Source organism: Solanum lycopersicum, chromosome 2 (genome assembly GCF_036512215.1).
Source record: "Solanum lycopersicum chromosome 2, SLM_r2.1".
In the NCBI taxonomy this organism is placed as follows: domain Eukaryota; kingdom Viridiplantae; phylum Streptophyta; class Magnoliopsida; order Solanales; family Solanaceae; genus Solanum; species Solanum lycopersicum.
This window is the reverse complement of record NC_090801.1, coordinates 55,759,211-55,783,298: the sequence shown is the minus strand read 5'-3', so window position 1 is coordinate 55,783,298 and position 24,088 is coordinate 55,759,211. Positions and strand designations below refer to the sequence as shown.

Genomic DNA, 24,088 nt, shown 5'->3' with positions numbered 1-24,088 from the left:
TTTTAAATTCTTTTATTATTCTAATATTTTCTAAAAATATACTTTTTGTTTTATCTATATTTTATTTCCTTCTCATTCTCAACATTTATTTCACGTGATTCCATTCAATTTATGTATTATCTATTTACTTTCTTTTTTCATTATCATGTTTATGTTAGTATTTTTAAATTAAAGTAGAATTCATTGTTAAATGAGTTTTTAGACGTACATTCTCTTTTTATTTAAAATTTTATTTCATGTACATTTTATTGAGATTTGACATAAGAGTATTTTGTTGAAGTTTTTGTTTTGAATTGGTTTTATTTGTTTTACCAGTATTGACTTAATAGTTTACATAATTGTAAGTCATTTATTTTTTTAGTTAGGCTTCACAAATTATCCTTTTTTTAAAAAAAATTTAATAGATAATTAACTTATATTATTAAAACTTAATATGACCTTAGATTGCAATTGTGCAATCAAACATGACATTTATAATTACGGCGCAATTATACTAACTATGACAAACAAATAAGTTGGTGTAATTACTAGACTAATAATTACTACTTTAGTAACTACACCAATTCGAAGTAGCAATATCCAAGTGATCTTCCAAATAAACCTTAAAGGGTCGTTTAGTGTACTAGATAAGAAAAAATATTTATTAGATAATTTTTAGTATCACTTAATTTTTGTCTCGTTATAAAGTGGGTTAACTTATCTTAATACTAATAATTTTGACATAGATAAGTTATCCCTACTTGTGGATGGAATACTAGTAATGAAATAACTAATTCCGAAATAAAAATGTAAAATATACTCCCTTAAACCATCTTGTATACATTACTTTGACATACATGTATATTGAAATAATTTTTAATATCATTTATAATAATATTCACAACATTTACTACTCATCAGTGTTTCCAAAAAATATTTTTGGATCGAGTCTCGGGGCGGAGCGTACCAAAAACGCTTCGGGGCGCAAATTGAAGATGTCATAAAGTGTAAGAATTTGGAGTGTAAGCCCCGAGCAAAAAGTGTAAGTCCTGAGCGTAAAAACACAAGTCTCATCCGTTTTTTTTCTTTTTTCTTAAATCATATTTTTTAATGTTAGTATAATGATATTTCTCAATTATAACTTTTTTTTCTTTGCTATTGATTATTAATACCTATCTCAAATGAAATAATTATTATTCTACATATTATAAGTTATTTAAAAAATATTATTTGTAAAATTATTGAACATTTCACTTTTGTTTATTTTCTTGTAAAAAGTTATAAAATTGAATATACATGAGGCTACGCACCGTAGATGGACAGTACTTACGTCCTGTGTCTTGAAACTTATGCCTCGCTCCGTACTGCATAAAACGCCTCACTTCACGCCCCCACCTTTTAAAACACTCCTACTCGTTATTTTATGGTTAATATTTTTCCACTAAAAAATTACATGATATAAATATAATTTATATTTATGAATATATCATACATTAATGAATTTATTTGACTAATACTTATGTTTATCTTATATATATTTATTTCTCTTAACTGTTCACTCCGTTACAAATCTTAATTGAAAAGTTTTTTAGTCACTTGTAAATTTTTATTTTATATATGCGCTTAAACAATGTGACACGAATAATAAAATCCCTTTTACTTTAACAAATTTTAGATGATTTTTTTTAAAAATTAAATTAAATAAATATATATAAGATATAATTACGAGAATATACATATAAATATAAAGCTTATAAGAAAAATATAAAAGCTGAATCAAATTAAGAAAGAGTTTTTATAAACAAACAACTAATTCTCAAAAATTATGTGCATATTATTTAAAAATGAAAAATCAAACTATCTATAAAAAATAATCTCCTCACCAATATTTCTGAACAAAATTGTCTTCCCGTTCAAATAAATCATTCAAATACTTTAGGGCTAAAATAATTGGCTATATTGTTTACTCCGAACTATCGAAGAAGGAAAATTAGGAAATTACGAATTTATCCTCCAGAATGTCTAATTACTCCAAGGCTCACATTTGCCAGTGCTTGAGCCGGCTGTCGACGGCTCGCCGGAGCTCAACGGTGATGATAATCGGAGAGAGGAGGAAGACCGGCATGAAATTTGTCGGGGGAGATTTGGGCCTGGCCCATGGGCTAATTCAATTGGGCCTTAAGCCCGGTGATGTCGTCGCTATTTCTGCTCTTAACAGGTACATCAAATGTACAACTTTCATTGCATTAGGTGCTTGTATTGAAGAATCTTTATTTATGATTAACTCACTTAATATAAAAAGTTCATATATAATTTGTGAGCTCAAAAATTAAAATTTTATTTTTAGTGATATATTTTCTATAGAAATTAAGTTAGGCATGTTACAGCATTAGTCGTGTTATATTGTGATACCAAAAAATAAATTAACGTGGAGCGAAAATTATTTTTTATTTTAGTGTGAGAGATATTTTGAAAATCTATTTTTTTACATAAAATATTGTAAGGAAAATAATAATATCTCTTAAAAGGTCATAATTTGTACATTCTAAAACTAAACTTTTTACACATGAAAGCGTAATCAATAAACTCCGAACTAAAATAAAGCTTATTAATTTAGTAATTCAATAATAATTTTATTTTTTTTATACTGAATTATTTGCTATAAATGATTTTCCTTTTTTTTTAAACGGGTTAACGGATAACCCAATAGTAAGTTAATAAATTATATTTATACAACTTGATATATTTTAGGTCAGAGTTTAGTTTCATACTTTAACATGAATAGCTGAGCAGATTGATCGTTTACTTTTTTCTAACAGGTATACATTATCATACATATGATATATATATATATATATATATATATATATATAAAATAATTTTAACCATGTATAGAGCGTAATTTTTTGCCGAATCAGCCTTGTCACAGTCTGCGCTGCTCTTATGTACTTAAACAATGACAATAATAGAGATAAACCAACATATTACGTAATTATAATGACCAAAGATGACGATTTCATTTGGAAAAAGACACTTGATATTGAAAAAATTGTTTTCTAATAATATGGCCGGTGGAAAAGTAACATAGGCAACTACTCTGTAGTTGCTTAGAAAAAATTAAACTTGATAATACTGTTTTTTTGTTCTATATAAGGCTATTATATAGTGAACAATTTCATATTCTATAGTTCTAATTTATATCCACAAAGTGAAAGAATTATGATGATGATGCAAGATGTTTGGAATCAGTTAGGTCCAGCCATTGCAACAATCATGTTTGCCTGGACCATGTACCAGAACTATTTCCCTCATGAACTTCGTGGCCATATTCGAAGGTATACCGATAAACTTGTGAGCTATATCTATCCTTATATACATATTACATTTCATGAATATGAAACTGATGGTTGGTTTGAGCGTAGTAAAGCTTATGAAGCTATCGAAAGGTATTTAAGTAAGAACTCTAGTATACAAGCTAAGCGTCTAAAAGCTAATGTAGTTAAAGATGGTCAATCTCTTGTTCTGTCGATGGATGATCATGAGGAGGTAACCGATGATTATGAAGGGGCGAAGGTTTGGTGGATATCTAGCCAAAAAGAAGCTATTAGACCGACAATTGCTTGGTACCCGAGGGATGATGAGAATAGGTATTTCAAGCTTAAGTTTCATAGGAAAAATCGCGATCTTATAACCATTTTGTACTTGAAATATGTGTTGGATGAAGGGAAGGCGATTTCTGTTAGAGAAAGGCAGAGGAAATTGTACACGAATAATAAGGGATCGGATGGTGGATTTGGTGGTTATAACAGGAGAATGTGGAGTCAAGTAGTGTTTGAACATCCGTCAACGTTTAATACTTTAGCTATGGAGCCAAACAAGAAACAAGAGATTAAGGATGATCTCGAGACGTTTTCTAAGTCAAAGGACTACTATGCTAAGATTGGTAAGGCGTGGAAGCGTGGTTATCTTCTTTATGGTCCTCCAGGAACAGGTAAGTCTAGCATGATTGCTGCTATGGCTAACTTCTTGCAATATGATGTGTATGATCTCGAATTGACAGCTGTTAAGGATAACACAGAGCTAAGAAAGTTATTGATTGATACTACTAGTAAGTCTATCATTGTGATTGAAGACATCGATTGCTCCCTTGATCTTACTGGCCAAAGGAAGCCGAAGAAGGAGAAGGAGAAGGACGAGAAAGTTGAGAAAGACATCATCAAGGAGGAGTTGAAAAAAGCAGGAGAGGAGAAAAAGCAAAGTGAGGTAACTTTATCTGGGCTTTTGAACTTTATTGATGGATTGTGGTCAGCTATTGGTGGTGAAAGGCTTATTGTTTTCACAACTAATTTTGTCGAAAAGCTTGATCCTGCTTTAATTCGGAGGGGGAGAATGGACAAACACATTGAGCTATCATACTGTTGTTTTGAGTCCTTCAAGGTGCTTGCTAATAATTATCTAGACGTTACGTCTCATGATGATTACTTTCCTGAGATTCATCGTTTATTAGGGGAAACTAATATAACTCCAGCTGATGTTGCTGAGAGTTTGATGCCCAAGTCTTCTAAGGAAAATGCAGATACTTGCTTGGAGAGGTTAGTTAAAGCTATTGAAACAGCAAAGGTGGAAGCAAAATTGAAGGCTGAGGAAGAAAAGGCAGAGAAGGAGAAGGAAGAGAACGAGAACGAAAAGAAAAAGAAAGAAGCAGCAGCTGCTGCAGAAGACGCGAAAAGGGCTGATGATGTGAACGAAAATGGGACGTCGATGGAGACTAAGGAAAAGCCAGAAAGTGATGGTGCTAAGGAAAATTGCAAGTCTGAGATAGTAATGGACTAATGATGATGTTAGTAAAGGGTTAGTAAAGTTTGATCATGGAAATATTTGATCAATTAGGTGTTGCCCATAGAACCAGGATTCAGATATTTTGAATAATTTTGTTGTTGAACATTGTTGATTTTGTTATTCAAGAGATACTATGATGATGTAGGAAGTGGTTGTTGCATAATACATAGTGTAGTATCTTATCTTTTTGTGTAACAAAATATTTACATCTTAGTAACTTGGTGATATATGTCAATTTCCTCTTATATTCTGAAGTTATTTTCACAACTTCTAGTGCACGTGCATTGCACATGTATGATGAGTCGTGTAATATTGATCCAGAATTTCTATTAAGGGGTTTCGAAAAAAACAGAACAACTTATGTGCACGTGCACTGCACACATGGTATGGTGAGTCGTGTAATCAATGGTGTGTCTAAAATTTGATCTTGTAATCTCATGGTAAGTTTTGAAACCCTCAACCATTAAGCCAATCTTTAATCTTATTACATTTAGAAGGTTCAAATCAATATATAAATGTATAAAAGGTATAAATACAACACAATTTTTTATCAAGATGAGCATTATCTAGGTCCGCCCGTGCGTGTAATAATAATACAAAATTCATTGAGAGAAAGGACTCATCATCAACGAGGAAGGCATAAATCTATATTTAAATTCTTGATAAGAAAAATAAGTGATTTTCTAAATTTATTTTTTCATGTTTGATTAGTAAGTACGGTTCCAAACTCTTGTCCAAACACAAGAGCCCAATGAATTTGGTCTATGTTTAATTCAAAGTCGAGTCATCATAATTTAGGATCGAGTTGGACATTAGATTTCGAATTAGATTGAGGCTAGAGTCGAGTCGCCAATAAAAAAAAAGAAAAATATTGTGGGGTAACACTCTTACGAAACACACCCTATATAGGTGCCACGTGAGGCAATAAATATGACCAGCACATTCTCAGCATCTCTTTGGCACAAACATAACTTCAAACATTTCGCAGGCATTTGATTGCATGTGATTCCATGGAAAATTCAAAATCAGTGAACAAGGAGGACGTGATTCCTGAAGAAGCGAAGGTGAAATTGAAGAAATTGGCGTCAGAATGGGACGATATAGTGGATCCGAATGCATTAGATGTGTTCAGATTGAAGGGCGCGATGACGAACGAGGTGTATCAAATCAAATGGCCCAGTAAGAACCCGGAAAAGCAACGATCTAGGAAGGTGTTGGTGAGGATCTATGGGAAAGGTGTTGATGTGTTCTTTGATCGGCAGAATGAAATTAAGATTTTTGAGTTTATGTCTAAGCAAGGCCAAGGACCTCGCTTGCTTGGTCGATTTCAGAGTGGTCGTATTGAGGAATTCATTCGAGCTCGGGTTAGTTTTTTTTCTTTCTATTTGAAAACAACATTTTTCTTGGACCTGAAGTTTACATATGGATTTTTACAATTTTAGTGATCTGCATGGATGTGTAAAAATGCATTTTAGCTGAGATTCTCGTTCGATTATCATTAGTTTAACATGGAACCGGGATGTCCAGGCCATTTTTGGTACATCTGACTAATTCCACTGAATACATGCCACCTCCCTACTACAGATGGTTCTATGTAACTCTATCCACCAAGTTATCCACCAAGTCTAGGAAGAAATCACTAGTGTTTTTGGTACATCTGACTAATTGCACGGGGTACATGCCACCTCCCAACGACAGGTGATTCTAGGTAACTCTGACCACCAAGTCTAGGATAGATACAAAGAAATCGCTAGTGTTTTTGGCACATTTGACTAATTCCACGAGCTACGTGCCACCTCCCAAGTCCAACTACAGGTGGTTTTACTTAACCCTGTCTACCAAGTCTAGGACATATAGGAAGAGATCGCTAGTGTTTTTGGCACATCTGACTAATTGCACGGGGTACATGCCACCTCCCAACTACTGGTGATCCTAGGTAACTCTGACCACCAAGTCTAGGATAGATACGGAGAAATCACTAGTGTTTTTGGAACATTTGACTAATTCCATGAGGTACATGCCACTTCCCAAGTCCAACTACAGGTGGTTCTACGTAACCCTGTCGACCAAGTCTAGGACATATAGGAAGAGATCACTAGTGATTTTGTCTTTGTTGGAATTCGAACATGAGACCTCATGGTCCTCAAACCACTGCATTGACCAATAGGCCCCATACTCTTGGGTGCTAACATGTATTATTTTAGGATGGATGGAGTATCTGATGGTGATCATCATCATCCTTGTGAATATTTTGTTTCTTTTTTTCCAGCCTGCTGTTGCTATTGTTTCTGTTTTTGTTATGACTGCTACAAGAATGGCGTATGATGCTTTTTAGCTGATACTTTGTGATTAAGAAGTGATTTTTCTGGCATGCACTGCTGGGTACAATTTGATAATATGGTATACAGTATAATCCTCAATATTGTATATATGCTTTTGTTTTCTCGCTGTTACTCCACTTTCCAGTTAAAAACAAAGAACCCATTTTGGATGTAAATGTAAGGTCTAATGCCCAAAAATAGACCATAGTATGATTTGATCATGTTTGACATATGTTCTTGCTTGATGACTCTATGAGGCGGAGGGGCAGCATAATAACCTTTGGCGGTTGGCCTATCAGTGTGATGTTGTTAACTTTGTTACTCAAGTGCAATCATAGTTATTTGAGGCACAAGATTTTAGGTTTTAGTTAGAGTTTAATACTCCCTGTATCTAAAAAGTTTAGAAGTATCTAATTCGGTCATCATTTTCTTCTCCATTCCTCTAGTTGGCAATGTCAGATGCTAACAATTTACATGTAAATGAGGGAGAATTTAGGGGTTAAGTTTCACTGGTACTCTATATTCATCCTTCCCTTCTCTGTGCTGTGTAATTTTTTCCTGTTGTTTATATACATCCGTGTACATAAACATTTGTGCAACAGAAAATTTAATAGGATTTCTCTCTTGGTATTTAGAATTTTAAAATTTTGACAAGATTCTGATAGTTTTCGTTGATCTGATAGTATCTCTAGGATGATGCTTTGCTAGATCCTGATATCCTCATCTAGGATCCAGAAGAATAATCACCTAGATGACCAGCTTAATCAACTGGTTAATTTCATAAATTTCTGTAGTATGCTTACCTTGATCCGAATTTGAAGCAAGTTTCTTAAATGATAATTTTTCTGGGCCTTCACAAGTGATTTTGTTTCAATACCACCTCTTCTCAAAGACTACATAAATTTCTTTTCCCTTTACTGAAAGGAATATATACCCGTTTGCTGTTTCTGCATAATATTTCGAAAGAATGATTGGTTTGGTAAAAATTTAGATCAAGTAATAGCTGCCAATACATAATTAACCTTTGTTATTCATATAATTCTTGTTTGGTATAAGCTGAACTAATAGGTCTAACCAAACATAATAATCTCGTCTTTCTTGCCCATTATCCTAAAAAACCAGCAAAGGGGTTCCTTAATCCATCTCCCCCACTACTGGTTACTGCTGTCTCCATGTTTCATGTCCATCAATAAACTTATTAGCACAGGATAAAGAAGAAATTAAAGGTGAAATTACTGCCGTGATTAATTGAAAGACATGTAAGAATTTTGAAGGAAGAAAATCGAAACAGATGAACAAGTTGGGACGCATAAAAAGTATTTCTGTTGAGATGAAGGATGTATATGTGATGTGGGGCAAGGGCAGCCTTTTCAGGTCACAACCAAGTGACCTTATGCTGCCTGGGGAAAGCTACAGGGTTTGAGGATACCAGGAGAGGGGTTGCGTAAATTCTGAATGATATGAGAAGCGATCTAGATTAACAGTTAAATGCATAATATCCACTTATATGTTAAGCTTATTAAACTAAGAACTCCAAGCTTTCTGTTAGCTTATCCGCCTCTCCTTAGAAAAAACAATTAATTTGGGGTTTTGAGCCCTCTCCTAGTGGTTTCTTATATGATGCATTCAAGTTAACCCACTATTTGGTTTTGTTTATTGGTGAAGTTCTGATCCGCCACCTCTGGATAATCTTGATGTGACTGGCTGGCTTAGATGCTCAAAGACTTATGTTTCATGTTAGTTCATAGTAATACTTTGACAAAAGCATCTGGCCTCCCTTTGCCAAACCTAATTATTATGAAGCCAAGCAGATTTAGATTCTTCAGAGCTCATGATCACCATATTGCAGTTTCTTTGTAAGAGCTCCTGGGATCGTCAAAGTTTGCCTGGTTCCTCTAGGATTGCCTAATTTTCCTAGGTTTATCTCATGCTTGATTGACACTATTCTTAACCTACCTCTAATCTATTATTATCTGTGATGCTGTTGTAATTACTGATACTTCAGGAGAATGGGCACATTCATTAAATGTAATGCAATCTCCATGATTGGTATTTCAGACATTATCAGCTCCTGATCTGCGTGATCCAGAGATATCTTCCTTGATAGCTGCCAAAATGAGAGAATTTCATGTGCTTGATATGCCTGGTCCTAAGACCGTCATCCTCTGGGATAGACTGCAGTATGCTCTTCTTTTTACTGTATATATGATAAATAAAAACTGCTAAATTATGTTTATCTTATACCAAAATGTCTAAATAACCTTTTGTTCTCGTATTGCTCTAGAAATTGGCTTAATGTAGCCAAAGGTCTGGCTTCTACTGAAGAAGCTAAGGACTTTAAGTTGGACCTTCTAAAAGATGAGATTGTATTGTTGGAAAAGAATCTTGCTGGCAATCATCTAAGCACGGGATGCTGCCACAACGACTTGCAGTATGGGAACATAATGATGGATGAAGAGACAAGATCAATAACCTTTATTGTAAGTACTAAGTTTTTTATTCATCAATGTTCAGATGAAAAACTAAGAGGACAAATACAATTTACTAAATGAGATGCATATCTCACTAAATTTTAGCTATAGCAGTGTCTGCATGTGGTGATTACATCTAAATCTAATTTGGGCTTCCATGATCAATAACTAGGCAGTGCTTTATCCTGACATGTTTGCTGCAGGATGTAGGTGGGTCCTGGTTCAAAAACTTCTTCAAGCTCTTACTTATTTAGGAGCTGCACTTTTGTTTCTCGCCTTTGTATTTTGTTTCAGTTATTGATCATCCACTTGATAAGGAGCAAAAGGATAAGATAAATATTTGAAAAACCTAAACATTTCAAGAAAAATTGACGGACTTTTCAATGATAAGTTCTGTTTCCTGCTAGGTTGGCAATTGCCTAATTTCTGCAAATAATTCTTGCTGTTCATACAGTTATTATTTGGACTTAATTTCTGGTATTTTCTTTAATCTTTCCTATTAACAGGACTATGAATATGCTGGTTACAACCATGTTGCATTTGATATAGCAAATCATTTTTGTGAAATGGTTGCTGACTACCATACAGAAACACCTCATATTATGGACTTCAGAAAGTATCCTGGTGAGTCAGTCACTAGTAAATCATCTTAAGCAAATCTGTTTTGTTGATCTGATTCCCTGAAATGGCACGAGCAAGTACTTCCTGGATATTTATGTTAAATCTAATTAAACCCCTTACAACATGTGGCAGGTCTGGAGGAGCGTAAAAGATTTTTGAGTACATATCTTTTTAGTTCAGGTAGATGAATACTTGCATCTTCTATGATTTATCATATGTGGAACCATTCATATTTCATGATGGTGCTTTCTTAAGCTCATATCTGTATACCAAGAGTAGTAACAACTATATAAATTTAGTTAATCTCTAGATTTCGATCATTATTTATCTTTATTTCATTACGAATCTCAGATGTATTGGTCTGGTAAACAGGTCGCTCTCCCAGTGAACCGGAACTGGAGAAATTAGTTCAAGAAGTGGAGAAGTATACTCTTGCCAGTCATCTTTTTTGGGGTCTATGGGGAATAATATCGGTACTTCTCCTGACCTTATATATTCTGTCATGATAAGAGTAGTTATGAGCTGCGTACACAAAAAGAACAGTGAATAGTCTAAGTAGGAACTTGGAACTACCTAGTCTTTAACTGTAGAAAACTTTATATTGAAAGTCCGTCAACAATTAATAGATACATGGTTTGCCGCATTTTGTGCCCAAGCCATAACAGATTTGGCTCTTTTTCTACCTTTTTTGCCTTCGACAACAATGTTGTTATTGAGCTGCATAGGCCTTTCTTAACATCCTTCATTTCCTCCCCTTTTTCAGCATCATGTCAATAAGATAGACTTCGATTACTTGGGGTATGCTAGGCAGAGGTTCCAGCCATATTGGTCGAAGAAATCTGAGCTATTGGGATCATCAGGTTCCAAGAAAGGTACTTCAATTATTTTGTTCAATTCCTTTTCCTTAAACAAGTCTATTTGAAGTTTTGAGTTTGGGGTTTCTTAACTGAGCACTTTGGCCTTGCAGGTTAATATGAAAGCAATGACTTCTTGATCCATTTGTTTGATTTACAGAGTAGTAGTAGTTGTTATCCGTTGGGGTTTTGCTTCAACAAGTACTTTTTTTTAAACTTCCGAAAACCGAGAGTCTTGATGGAATTTTTCTGGTGATGAAGTTTATTATCTAAATCTAGGATTAGATCATCAAGTGTATTAGCATTTCTGTCAATTTTGCCTCCTTTTCTTGTGTAAATCTCTACAGAGGTGCTGGTTTTATTTTTGTTTTTACCTGAAATAATGCAGATGCAAGTCTATTTGTTTATTTGAAAGATCATACAGTGAAAGTAAATAAAGATCTAATGGTTTTTTCTTGGATGAAATTTGTTACAGATAGTAACTAATTGGAGATTTAGCGTTGCACAGTAACTTTTAGTCAGTTCAAATATTATATTCCCTTTCATCTTTTCTGGAAATATTATATTTTACATCAGCAAATTATGATCAAAATTAACTAAGTAGATCCTTGAACCTCCAGTTCTTGACTGGATAGGATCAGTTTGGGTATGTAGAGTTTCATTAGAATTTACGGTTCTAACCTTGCAAAATAATAAATATAATTTGCCTAGCAAAATAATAATAATTTGCGGTTCAACCTTGCGAAATAATAAAGATGAATGGTGCTATATCGCTTTGGTGTCCTACCATGAGATTTATATCGCGAGGTGTTAAGATAAAAATGTTAAATCAATATTGGTATCTTAATTGTGCCCTCACTGAGATGACATTATCTCAATGATGTCCTCACTAAGATTTGAAACACTTTAGATACATGTTCTGAAAGTGAGGCTTAGTTTGAAGCAGATTTCAATGTCATAACTTTTGTCTTCCTTGCTCGCTCTGTTTTTATTATTGAAAATTTAGATTTATATATACTTCTACTTTTGCCTTCCTTGCTCGCTTTGTTTTTATTATTGAAAATTTAGATTTATATATACTCTGCATATGCTTCTTGTGTGTTTGTTGGAGTTCAATGTGTAACTAAAAACAGTTACAATTATTACGTTAATTTCCAAACAAGTAAGGTTAACTAGTATGAATCTTCGCATATCATATCGCTCTATTTAATCTCATCTAAGATTCATATACGTAAACACGATATAGTCCTAACTCCCAACAAAAGCAAAGTATCGGTGGATACTGCGCTCACACCTCTATCCTTCTCCACTTAAATATCAGGCTCACACCTGCAACCTAAGTCACAAATCCTCCGCCTTTTACCACTCGAGCTAGGCCTCGAGGCATGAAGTAATGTTCATGTATTGAATGACGAGTAAACCAAAAATAATAAATACGTCTCAGTCTCAAATAAGACGATATCAGTTATCATGACACTAGGAATACCAACATTGGGTCTATTTAGAATGAAACTATAACAGAAAAAAGAACAAGGAAACATTTTTAACAACATAACAACTTATTTCAGGAAATTGAGATTTTTCCTTTTAAACTTTTTTTTTCCTCTGTAACTAAAACTTAAAAAACTTTTTTTTTTCTAGTTATATCAAAAGAAAGTAATATTCATTTGTTCTTTTGCAGCCTATTCAAAAGCAAAAAACTTTTACTTCTATATATCATGAGCAACCGCGTAACTAACATCTCCTACGCGGCGCTCAACCCTTCCCCCTCCCTCCTCCTTATGTTAATATTTTCAAAAGAATTAAGCTGATGAAGACAGCCTAACTAAGACCAAAGAATGAGAGATCCCAAAAACTTACACTTTCCTCAGGATCTCTTGACTCAATGTTGCAAATGCTATTCTCCACTCAGGGCTCGTCGATCCACTGCACAAGATCTTGTGCATTATTCTCAGTTCTTCTGGATCTGCTTTATTCAGAAGCCTCCTAAGTACTAATTGTAACTCGGTGTTAGATGAACTATAGTTAGCATGTTCCTCCTCAGTAGCCACCTTGGTTCCCGAACACTGACCTCTTTCCATCACAGCAGATCTTGCCATGTCAACAGTACTCTCCGATGAACCTGAAGGCCCTTTGACAGTTACACACTCGTCCTTGAGTTTTAGCTTGTTTTTCCAGTACTCCAGACATTGATAGTTTGTATCAAGAGCTTCAATGGACTGTATACACCAGAGTTAGCACAATGTAAGAATAATTCACTTGGAAGGAAGTGTTTTACTTATTGAAAGAGTCAGAAATAAGAAAGCTGCATAAGAAGAGAGTCTTCTCAACAACGAAGAATGGATCCTAGGTTTCAAATAAGAAATGTGCGTAAGAATGTAAAACTTAAGTTGATGACAATAAGGTGATTCCGCTAATAAACCAATTACAAGATCACAAGATAGAAACCTATTGTCCTTAGTGGGATCCATTTTTTCTGGAAATGTCGCATTAATCCAAAATCGCAGGTCAGATTATTCGTTGGTCAAACTAAAGCCAGTAAATCACAAACTTGAAAGAGCAAAATCATGCACACAGCAACATAATATAGGTATACCTGAACTATCGGTGGGGAGAGTAACCCAAACATTCCGAGACCGTTGATGCATTCTGTGTCAGGTTGCAATGGTGGCAAATCTTGCCTTCCTGGATTTAACTTCGTTGCTAGTTCTTCAAAGACTCTATGCGAGATCATTTCCCAGCATTTCTGCGCTGATGAACTCACTAAGTTCGTATCTGGACACTCTTCTAAGCTAACCTGAAATCAGAAACTCCAAGTAGACAATAATTAGCATCCAGCAAATTCATAGAAACTAGAATCAAGTAGACAATCGTCATTTGCAAGGCCACTAACGAAAATTAAAAGGCAGAAGGCAAGGCGACAGCCACAATAATAAAATTTAAAAGCAGCACAATTGCAAATAGTTCGTGCATAACAGGCCTAAAGGTTCTTTTGTATGAGCTCATAAACATGAAAAATTATTAACGAGAAGACTTAGAAAGGGTTAGTGGTGGACTAAGTTTTGGAGATCAAGTGCTAGATTCTTAGCTGCGACAAATAAAGTAAATGTACCTCCTCTGCACACAAAATAATATGAATTTTTCCTTACACAAACCCCTATGCAAAAATAATGAGAATAACTCACATATTTTTCTTCCAAGTACTAGCATAAAATAACAGTAATCCTCATTATCCATTTTTTTTCTCAACTCGCATATTTTATCGGGCAAAGTTATGAATAACATCTTACCTTGAATAGAGGTCCAATGAGCCCACCATTCAGGATCTCGCATATATAGCTACTAGTTATCTCAGGACTGCTGGCATCGAAGAACTTAACACGACTTCTAAATCCTGTTAAAGAGCATCAACATTGAAATATACAGTGAGACCATTGCAATTTGAATAAAATGTTGCATCAAATGAAAATTTCTTAGTATGAAAAGTATATTCAACAAACCTATGGGGAATATTGCCTGCTTACTGCACCAAAGCTTTCCTGAGGCGATTGACCCTAACTTTAGAGGGTCAACATGGTACAAAAGCGTTCGTTCTGAAACCTTGGTGCTCAGGGGATCTATTTCTGAGTCAAATGTTCCGTTTTGTTGAACACTAGGAGAACCCCTGGAAAGATCAACCCCAAATAACTTCTTGCCACTACTGTGATTCGAAGCATACGAGGTGGTTGCATCATCAGAGCATGAGCTGCACTGCTTCTTTGGATTATGAGTTTGTTCTCTCAACAAACCTGATAAGCTATCATTTTTCATCGAGGGATCCGTTTCAAATCCATCCCTCTCTGAATCCTGCTTCACAGAGTTATGCTGCCTCCTATTTAAAGAAAAATTATCAGGATCCTTGGAAGTCCATTGTTCAATGGCATCCAATTTCCCCTCCAATGCTTGTACCAGTGTGTTCAGTTCATCCCTGTTGTAACGGACGAGAACAGTCTTGTTCTCTGGTTCGCAGGAGCACATTAGATTGGAGTGTTTAAGGCATGAAAACTGTCCCGGGGAACATTGGCATTTAACTGCGGACAGATGCAGGTCGTAAAAGCAGGAAAAGCATTCCTGCTCATCTTTCAAGCCAAAATCTTTGTCCATTGTCTGAAGTTGTACAAGCGGTAAAAGACGCTTCAGTCTTTCCTCCTCCATTTCAATTCTTCCCTATAAGTAAGAAGAAAAACAAATTACTAAAACAATATGAGCTTCTTTTTCACTTCTAAGTATATGAAATTTTTGTAATATTGCATCCATACATCCTTAAGTATTTAATTCTATGATAAGAAATCAATATTTAACACACCTTGCTGACTGGTCAGTTCTTATTCCTTTAAGATGGCACTCTTAAAGTCGAGGGTACTTAATCATATTCTAACATGTGTTGTTTTTTTAAGGGATGTGCCCACAATTACCAAAAAAATCGCATTGAAGTGATTGAAGTTATTATTCTACTTGTAAAATAAACAAAACAGTTACCACAGTTCTACCTCTCCTTTCTTATCCTATGTTATTGTTGGTAAGTGTCAAAAGCGGAGGTGAATTCTGTACTTCAACCCAAACAAAATTTCATTTTGATAAAGAACTCAAATACAAGTTTACTTGTACCTGATAATGGAAAGTATAATCTTTTTTGCTCGGAGGACAACAGAAAATTTCAAATGAAAACTAAAAGTACATCTAAGGGAGTTTATGCTGTACATACTTGGACCGGGAGGGCAGAACCTTACAACACCTTAGTAAAAATTATCCCTAAAGTGTGAAGATACCTAATCTATGGAGTCAAACCACAATGACAGATGAATTCAAATGCACAACCATATGTTTTGACAGACGTATTCAGAAATTTACCTTTATAGCTTTAGTAAGCATGCCGTCCTTCCCACAGAAACTTCTCCATCTCAAGTTTATACTGTTAATATTCTCAACAGCTGAGAGCTCCCACAGTGCTCGGATGGCTTCACTAGCTGCTCCTATAAGCAACTTATCATGTGAAAGCGAGGTTTTACGACATTGCTTACTGTAGAGCTCCACAGCAGTTAGTCCATGCTCTAACCAATCAACAGGGCCTAGATTAACAGCCTCTGCGCAGTTGAACCCACAGTTAAATCCAGAATGATAGGCTCTTGGGAACGTGAGCACAAACTCCCCTGCGTTCTGAACAGCGCGGTACACTGGTACACCCTCTGACTTCAAAACTGAAGGAGACAACTGAGTCACCTGAAAGAGAGAATAATAAGTTTGACAGGAGCATGGACGCAAATTATACCATTCAAACAATCAAGAAATTGCCAATGCACTGGAAATAGATTAGTGGACTGAAGGGAGACGGATTAACACAAGAAAAGAATATTGATGGCCATTGGTACAATTTACAGTTAAAATTATCAGAATAGAATGTCAGGTGTTTCACATGTGATGAGCCAAAAATTATGTTACAATATTCACATTGGTAAGTTGATGAGCAGACTTGAAAATTAGGTGAAGTTTATTGATAAGGAAAAGGGACTTGTAAGTTGAAAACAGTAACTCGTAACCAGATGAGGTTGATAAACAGAAAAAGGAGCTTGCACAGCTTATCATTGCCCGATTTAGTTGACTAGAACCTATAAAAGTCTATGTAGATGTGATTATTTCTCAAATACAATAAGGATGAGTAGTGCTTGATCAAGATTTAACTTGTATACTTACTAGTTCGTGAAGCAAATCAGGTTGTTCCTCAAACAGATCTGGCAAATGCTTTCTCATTGCATCCTCCAGGGCTGCAGCATGACTTCCTGGCACTCCATACCAAATCTTCGGTTCACCCCAATGCATATAATTCAGAGAATAAAGATGGTGGTCCTCAACATGCTTTAAGAAATCAGATTAAAGGATTTAAGTATATAGCAAATATAAAGCAAATAACTTGATCTAATAATAATGAAAGAAACCAAGAAAAGAAAGAGAAAGAAAGGGGGGGAAAGAAAGATAGACCTATGACCCAAGATGTTCCCTCAAAAAATAGCCGTCAGTAACAATAAATACTTGGAGACAAAGGATCAATACTATTTAGGTTTATATGTATAGGATGCAACAAAGGAAGAACTCATAAATGCACAGAGTTTGCTATCTTCGATAAGTTCAATTGGTCAACTATGCATTAAGATTAAGCTGAATGCTTAAATAAAAAAGTTTTCATGACATACCCAACAAAATGATGAGAAGCACATTCCAATATACAGCCATGGGACTAGAACTCCTGAGATATTGTTCTCCTCAAAGCACAATACAGAACACGGCAGGCGCGGTAAGTTGTTTAAGTTCCAACCAGAAGTCGCATACTGATCTAAAGTACTAGATTTTGGAGATGAAGATTCAAGAGGGAATCCACTGCCAAATACTCCAGTTTCCAGATCAGCTCCATATAACACCTATTCATCAGAGGAAGGCCAAACATTTAGTCTTATCCAACCAGTGAGCATGTAATAGATATATCAAAAGACAAAGTAAATATCAAACTAGATTTCCTTACCTCAACTTCATCTGTTGGATTCTCAACGATGCGCCAATACTCACCTTCAATTTCTTCAATGGAGGGTTTCCAAACCTCAGTATCCTTCATCCTAAAATATAACTCTTTAAAATCTTTGGAAAATGTCTGAAATTCCTCAAATGTGAAGTCAGATCCTGACTGAAACCCAAACTTGTCATCACTACTGTCTGAATGAGTATTTGATTCAGAACCTAGAGATCTAGGTTGTCTCCTTGTTGATCCTGTCTTTGAGTGCAATCGTCTTTTCCTCTTCCTGGTTTTTTTCTTTTTCATGGGCTCCCTATTCTGAAGTAAATCAACTTGCTGGATTCGAGTCGAGAACTTAGCACATTCCCACACATTCTTCTCTCTAAGTGGACAGGGTGGACTCCAAGAAGCAGGTGGTATAATCTTGCATATACCATATTTCTGTGCGTTGTGGCGAATGCTTGCAATATAACCAAGTGGATCTTTGAACTCCTATAATTTAACCACAGGATGAGCTTAACCACTGGCTTTATGCAATCAAAAGAGAATATAATAACTCTTTAATGTGACAATTACCTCATCATTTGGATAGTACACGGGAGCTTCCTCTAAGATGGGCCTACGTGCTTCACCAGGACTCCATATTGCTGATTCCTGTTCCAGAACAAGAAAGCACTGTTTATGTAGAGAGAGAGAGAGAGATCATTTGACTGCCAGGATAAGGGTGAAATAAACTATTGAAAACTTACCACTTACCCACCCCACCTCCCTAATCCCCAACCCTGCTCACCTCGTGGAAAAACGCATTAGACAGCAATGGAATCATACTTAAAATAGAGGTTAGAAATTAAACTAAAATTTTGATGAGTTAATTATCAAAGTGGATTATCAACATCCAGCAGATGCCAAGAAATGAGAACACATACACGAATATGTTGCCTAAGACATCAAATGTGGAGAATGGGAACGTTTTTATACTCATAGATTACTAATCATATTTCTGCAAGCCACACGATGATGAAACCACATTGAGAAGGACTTATAGATATGTCATTTTTACCTTCCGCCTACGAGAGCTTCCTGAACATTCAATGTTATTTTCACCTTTTGGAGCCTGTCTAGAAGGATGTCCCTGCAAGAGAAGGCAAAAGAATTAAATTTGAATCAGATGAATGAATTCAGTCTTGAAATGAGTTCTTCTTAAGAATCAAATGTGATTTCTACTTGAGAAATTTCCTTTTAGTCAAAAAGCATTAAAAAATAAATCGTTTCAAATTTGTTTAGCTATGCCTTGAAGCATGTAAGATCTTGCCAGTACGGAGTACAATATAAAACTGTGTAGGACGAGAGCAAATGAATAAAAATGGATATACAAGTGTACATGTTATCAGTCAGACACCTAGCCTAAATATTCATGAAATAACTATGATGGGGTCTTTGTAAAGGCAAACAAAAGAATAATGGAAATTCTGCAAAAGGTGGAACCTTTTGTAACGTACAGGTATGTATCTTAATTTCTTTTTGCTGCGATGGCATTCACTCATTCATCACTTTACGGGATATCATTGGATCACACAACCTCTTATCAGTTAAATACCAGTTATGCTTGCTGGGAGAGGAGACCTTTTCAAAGATTTTCCCTAATTTCACCTTAGTAATATTTATTAGATGATCTGTCCCAGTGACTAAGTACGGACCAGTTCATAAGTTAAATCTAGTTCCACAAAAGCTCCCTATCCTCTGAAGGGATTAATCCCATGGTTTCTTTTCTAATCATAAGTTCCTACCTAGTTGAGGGATCAAAAGAACAAGAAAACATGAATACAGTTTACTGCAAGATATGACAAAGCACTTAAAAGTTTTAAGAGATACAGTTTATTAACGAAATGGATCTTGGGCCTAACTCAACCCAAAAACTAGCTCAAGAGGTGAGCATTGCCCAAGCCATATAAAGAGACTACCCGTCCCTTGTTCATCAGATGTGGGACTTTTCAACACCCCGTCACAGACAAGAGCGGGAATCTGAACAATGGGTTATTTAACATGGGGGTCCAACATCGGAAAACTGATACCATGTTAAAGAAATGGATTTTCGGTCCAATTCCACCTTAAAAATAAGCTCAAGAGGTGAGGACTACCTAAGCTATGTAAAGAGACCACCCATCCCTTTTTCATCCTATGTTGCAACAACCCCACGCACAGGACTTGCATATCTGGAATGTGGACAATTTAATGAGGCCTAACATCGAGAAACAAGAATCACTACAAAAAACAGGTCAAAAACTGACGGACTTGACTCCCGTAATTTCTCAACTTGATTTTTAATCGAGGACATCCATTGGTTTTCTTAAATTAAAAATTAATATAATTTTATTTTAAAAAATGACTGATCGGAAATACATACATATATATATATATATTGGAACAATTTTACCACTACACCATACATGCTCTTAGATGACATACTTCTATTGTTTTTAATTTGTACTCCAAAACTGCAATTTTGCACTTAATAATCGACAGAGTCCCTCAATTTTTGCAAATAAAAAATAAAAAATCAAGGCTCTCTGACAGAAAATAAACGGACATCTGTTGGTTTTATTTAAAAAATTAAAATTAATTTTTTTTAATTGAAAAACAGACAGAGTCCGTCGACTTTTATCTTTTTTTAAAGTAGTGGATTGAGATTGGTCCTACTATGATACCATGGAAATGGATCTTGGCCCTAAATCAACCACAACCATATGAAAAGACCACTAATCCCTTTTATACCCAATGTAGGAATCTTCAACACCCTCACTAGTTCAAAAGGAAATCCCGACAAAGCGTTTAGGGCCATCTTACATCCCAAAATGTTTTTTTTAACTTGCGTGCAGTTTAATTAGTCCTCGAGATATCCAATTCTTTCTTTACAAATCACTCAATCACATAAACCGAGATCTAAACAAGTACAGATCTTAACTACACATATAGGGTAAAGGAGACGTGATATATCCAAGAAGAAGATAGATACGGGAAAGAAATTAACGCTTCAAAATCAGTCAAAATACAAAAACAAATTAAAAATCAAAGTCGAAATTCAAACCTTCATGCTCCTTTTTCAGATTGCACGCCAATGCACAGAACCTAATTTTATGCCTGAAGGATGGTGTAACCTCGCTCTGAAGATGACAAATCCACAGTTTATGGAATTCAGAAATTTGTATTGATGATACAGATAACAATTTTCAACTGTCAACACAGAAAAACGACAAGGTAAGGAAAAACGGAAGATAATTGATATAAATGACCATTTTACGAGAATCTTCCAAGGATTACCGCTAACTTAAATAAACAGGTAGTGGAAGAGAAAACAAATTTATTCAATGCATGAACTATTATTTACATCTCCCTTAGTAATTCAAGATACTGAAAATTTCTCATTTTGCATTTTTAGGGAATATACTTGGCCGTGCAGGTAGCGTGCCTTGGCCGTGTGCCACCCACGTTCTCTTTATATCAATATATTGACCAGTATTTCAAAATTTAATGGTGATTTAATATTCAATGGAAACACGTACTTATAGAATGGAAATTCTATGCCTTCAATGCATTTAGAAGTGAATTCTGAATTCTCCAAATCAATCATACAAATCTTAAATGCTACCTTTGTGCAGTTTAGCTACGTTAATTAGTGATTACACCTCCTGCGCCAAATAAGATTAATGACCTAATTCTGACTAAGCTACTCGCGATCTCTCACCGCTTTCAAGTTCCTAGGGAAGGGACTTAGGATAGACAGGCAAAACCGTGCATCAAAACCATTAATCCTAAGTTGACCTAATCGGGATTGTTGAAGCTAGAATCCATTAACTCGAGTAAATTCTTCAGAGGACACAAAATGCATCAAAATACAAGCAGTTCTCTTATATGGCAATACTAGATTGGCGAGACAAGAGAGGAAGCTTAGAAAGTAGTAAGGTGTCAATGGCGCTTGCCTAACAGGTAATGACTATATACCACTTATATATCGAACATATCTTCACACTCAATGGAGTCATTTCGATACACCCTAGAAGAAACTTACAAAATACCAAACATGGATAATCCGTAGCAGAATGATTGTCTAGATCATTAACTTCAGTACGGAAGAACCCCTATACGAAGAAGCCAAAAGAGAGTTCAAACATCTATATAAAAAAACAAAATTTTTATCATACATAAAAATATAAATTTAACCATGAATAAACCGTGAAAGTTTCTGTCAAACCCCCTCGGCCCTACCAAACTCCGCCCCTGACCCCACCCCCACCACAAACACCACAAAAAAACAGAACTTTTCTGTACAAACTTCAGGAAAATGGCATTTTAAATCACAAATATTACAATGCATTTAACAAAATGAAAGACAATTAAACAATGCAATAAACACAGATTAAATACAAAAGATTGAAGCTTTATACCTCCAAGATCATAAAAAAAAATCAGCTAACTGAAACTCTAATCACTGATTTAATCCAATTCAACCCTAAATTAACCAAACCTGCAAAGACAACAAATTCAGTCAAAATTCATTAAAACAACATTCTTGAATTTAATATGCATTATTCATTCAAACTGCAAAAAAAAAACTATAAACAGAAAAATAAATATATTAACAGAAAACCCCAAAATTAAAAAAAAAAAACAGAGAAGCAATTATATACCAAATTAAACCCTCTCTGTAATCAATGATTCACGTAAGCAAATTCTTGTACTCACAGAATCAAAGAACAAATTATTCAGACCTCAAATTTCACCAAATTAAATTCCAAACAAAATTAAAAAAAGAAGAAGAAAAAAATCAAATCTTTTTTACTTAAATCTAATAAAGGATATAAAATCAATAGGTAAAAATCAAATCTTGGAAAACTGGGTAAATTTAAGGAATAGTTACAAAATACCCAAAAACAAAAAAAAAAAATATGAATAGGAAAGACTCAACAAATTCAAATAAATTTTTAAAAAATTATAATAAAATCAAGAAATCCCCAAAAAGACACCAATTTTTATATATTTATAAATATATCTTCATGGTCTTTTTTTTTTTTTACTAAACACATACTACGTGATGTACATTACATAACAAGAAAGCCCCAGACTGAAGAAAAGAATAACAAAAAAAAATATAAAAATAAAATTACCTCAAAAATAACAGTTCCTTAATTCCTCTAATGGAGTTAATAAAATATTGAGTATTTGACTTTTTATAGTTTATAGTTTATATTTATAGTAATTAATAAAATGTCTATCCAACTTATACTTTAATTGGGAAAAGATTATTCATTATTTATAGTTAAAAAAAAACTATATTTATTATTTTTTCCGGAAAAGGAATTATATTGCTGCTTATAAATTATATTATCAGTTCAAGAAAGTATTTAAGATTATTCTATTTTTAAATAAATAATTTAACACAAAAAAATATAATATTTAAATTTGAAAATATATATATTAAAAAAAAAACGAGTAATTTGGATCTTGAAAGAGAGAGACTATTGAAAACGTGTTTCTGTTTTTATCAGTCAGAGAAAGAAAAATTGTGCGTTGAGAAGTGAATGGCTAAACTTATGTGGAAAAATTCCATTTCTTTTTCCTTTTTATTTTTTTCAAGTCAAACTTCGTATTAAAATACGTGGTGTAATTTTAACTTATCGAAGAGATGATCTTAAATAAGAAATTGTGAAGCGTGTAAAATATGATAGGAGGTTAGTTGGTAATAGTATGTTGTTTTAATTTATATTCGTGCGTAATTTTATTACTTTTGCTTTTTTTTAATCCTTCTTTTAGACTGTTTTTGGATTGATTTTTCTTGAATTGATTATCTATAAAAATAATAATCTATCTCTACAGTAAAGATAATGTGTGTGTGCGTACGTACGTGCGTACACCGTGTATTATATTCTCCTCAAACTTCACTTTATAAATCTATATTAAGTCTATTATTATCGTTTTTAATGTAAAAAAAAGTATTTACGAAAAAGATAAAACTGCTCAGCTTTAATTTGAAGTAAAAGCTCAAAAACTGTTCTATTACTTTTTATTTGTTCCTTTTCTAGACTGTTTTGAATTGTTTTTTCTTGAATTGATTATCTATCAAATATAACAATTTTAATTCTATAATAAAAGTAAGGTGTGCGTGCGAACCTCGTGCTTTATATCCTCCTCAAATTTCATTTTATGTAAGTACACTAAGGAAAAATTAAAATTATTTGGCCGTGAAGTATATATATATAGATATATATTATTTTTAAGGCAAGATTAACTTTATAAAAAAATGTACAACAACAATAAGAACATATATATCTAGTGCAGTCTCCTACACTAAAATTTATATTAAAAATATATATTCATCAAATTACAATTAACAATAACTTTATTTCAAATAATTTAACTCTTCAATAAATATTTTAATTAGTATTTTTGAGAAGTTAGAACAAAATA

At 34.2% G+C, this 24,088-nt stretch overlaps 2 protein-coding genes across 12 annotated transcripts; one reads left to right on the top strand and one right to left on the bottom strand.

Moving 5' to 3' along the window:
• Positions 1 to 1,755: 1,755 nt before the first annotated feature.
• On the top strand, positions 1,756 to 11,550 carry LOC101264174 (probable choline kinase 2). Of its 7 annotated transcripts, none has more exons than XM_026029329.2 (10): positions 1,870 to 2,197; positions 3,189 to 3,314; positions 5,807 to 6,182; positions 9,198 to 9,319; positions 9,424 to 9,619; positions 10,117 to 10,234; positions 10,364 to 10,411; positions 10,604 to 10,704; positions 10,995 to 11,103; positions 11,199 to 11,550. In XM_026029329.2, the coding sequence occupies exons 1-10, from the start codon at positions 1,998 to 2,000 to the stop codon at positions 11,201 to 11,203; spliced, it is 1,401 nt and encodes a 466-aa protein (XP_025885114.1). In that variant the 5' UTR covers positions 1,870 to 1,997; the 3' UTR covers positions 11,204 to 11,550. The 7 variants fall into 7 exon arrangements, with proteins under 7 accessions (XP_010316972.1, XP_025885113.1, XP_025885114.1 ...); XM_019212252.3 differs by having other exon boundaries at positions 1,919 to 2,197; positions 3,229 to 3,314; XM_019212251.3 differs by having other exon boundaries at positions 2,031 to 2,197; positions 3,233 to 3,314.
• A 1,075-nt stretch (positions 11,551 to 12,625) lies between these two features.
• Positions 12,626 to 23,130, bottom strand: LOC101265508 (lysine-specific demethylase JMJ18). 5 transcript variants are annotated; one of them, XM_004233839.5, is made up of 13 exons: positions 22,312 to 23,130; positions 22,069 to 22,148; positions 20,712 to 20,857; positions 18,687 to 18,758; positions 18,203 to 18,280; positions 17,639 to 18,118; positions 17,313 to 17,537; positions 16,816 to 16,977; positions 15,976 to 16,344; positions 14,586 to 15,291; positions 14,376 to 14,479; positions 13,682 to 13,882; positions 12,626 to 13,304 (listed from the first exon to the last, which is right to left on the bottom strand). In XM_004233839.5, exons 3-13 carry the CDS (start codon positions 20,715 to 20,717, stop codon positions 12,942 to 12,944), a joined length of 2,766 nt encoding a protein of 921 aa, XP_004233887.1. In that variant the 5' UTR covers positions 20,718 to 20,857; positions 22,069 to 22,148; positions 22,312 to 23,130; the 3' UTR covers positions 12,626 to 12,941. The 5 variants fall into 5 exon arrangements, with proteins under 5 accessions (XP_004233887.1, XP_019067793.1, XP_069149644.1 ...); XM_019212248.3 differs by having other exon boundaries at positions 22,789 to 22,846; XM_069293543.1 differs by having other exon boundaries at positions 20,712 to 20,787; positions 22,789 to 22,834.
• Positions 23,131 to 24,088: the final 958 nt, after the last annotated feature.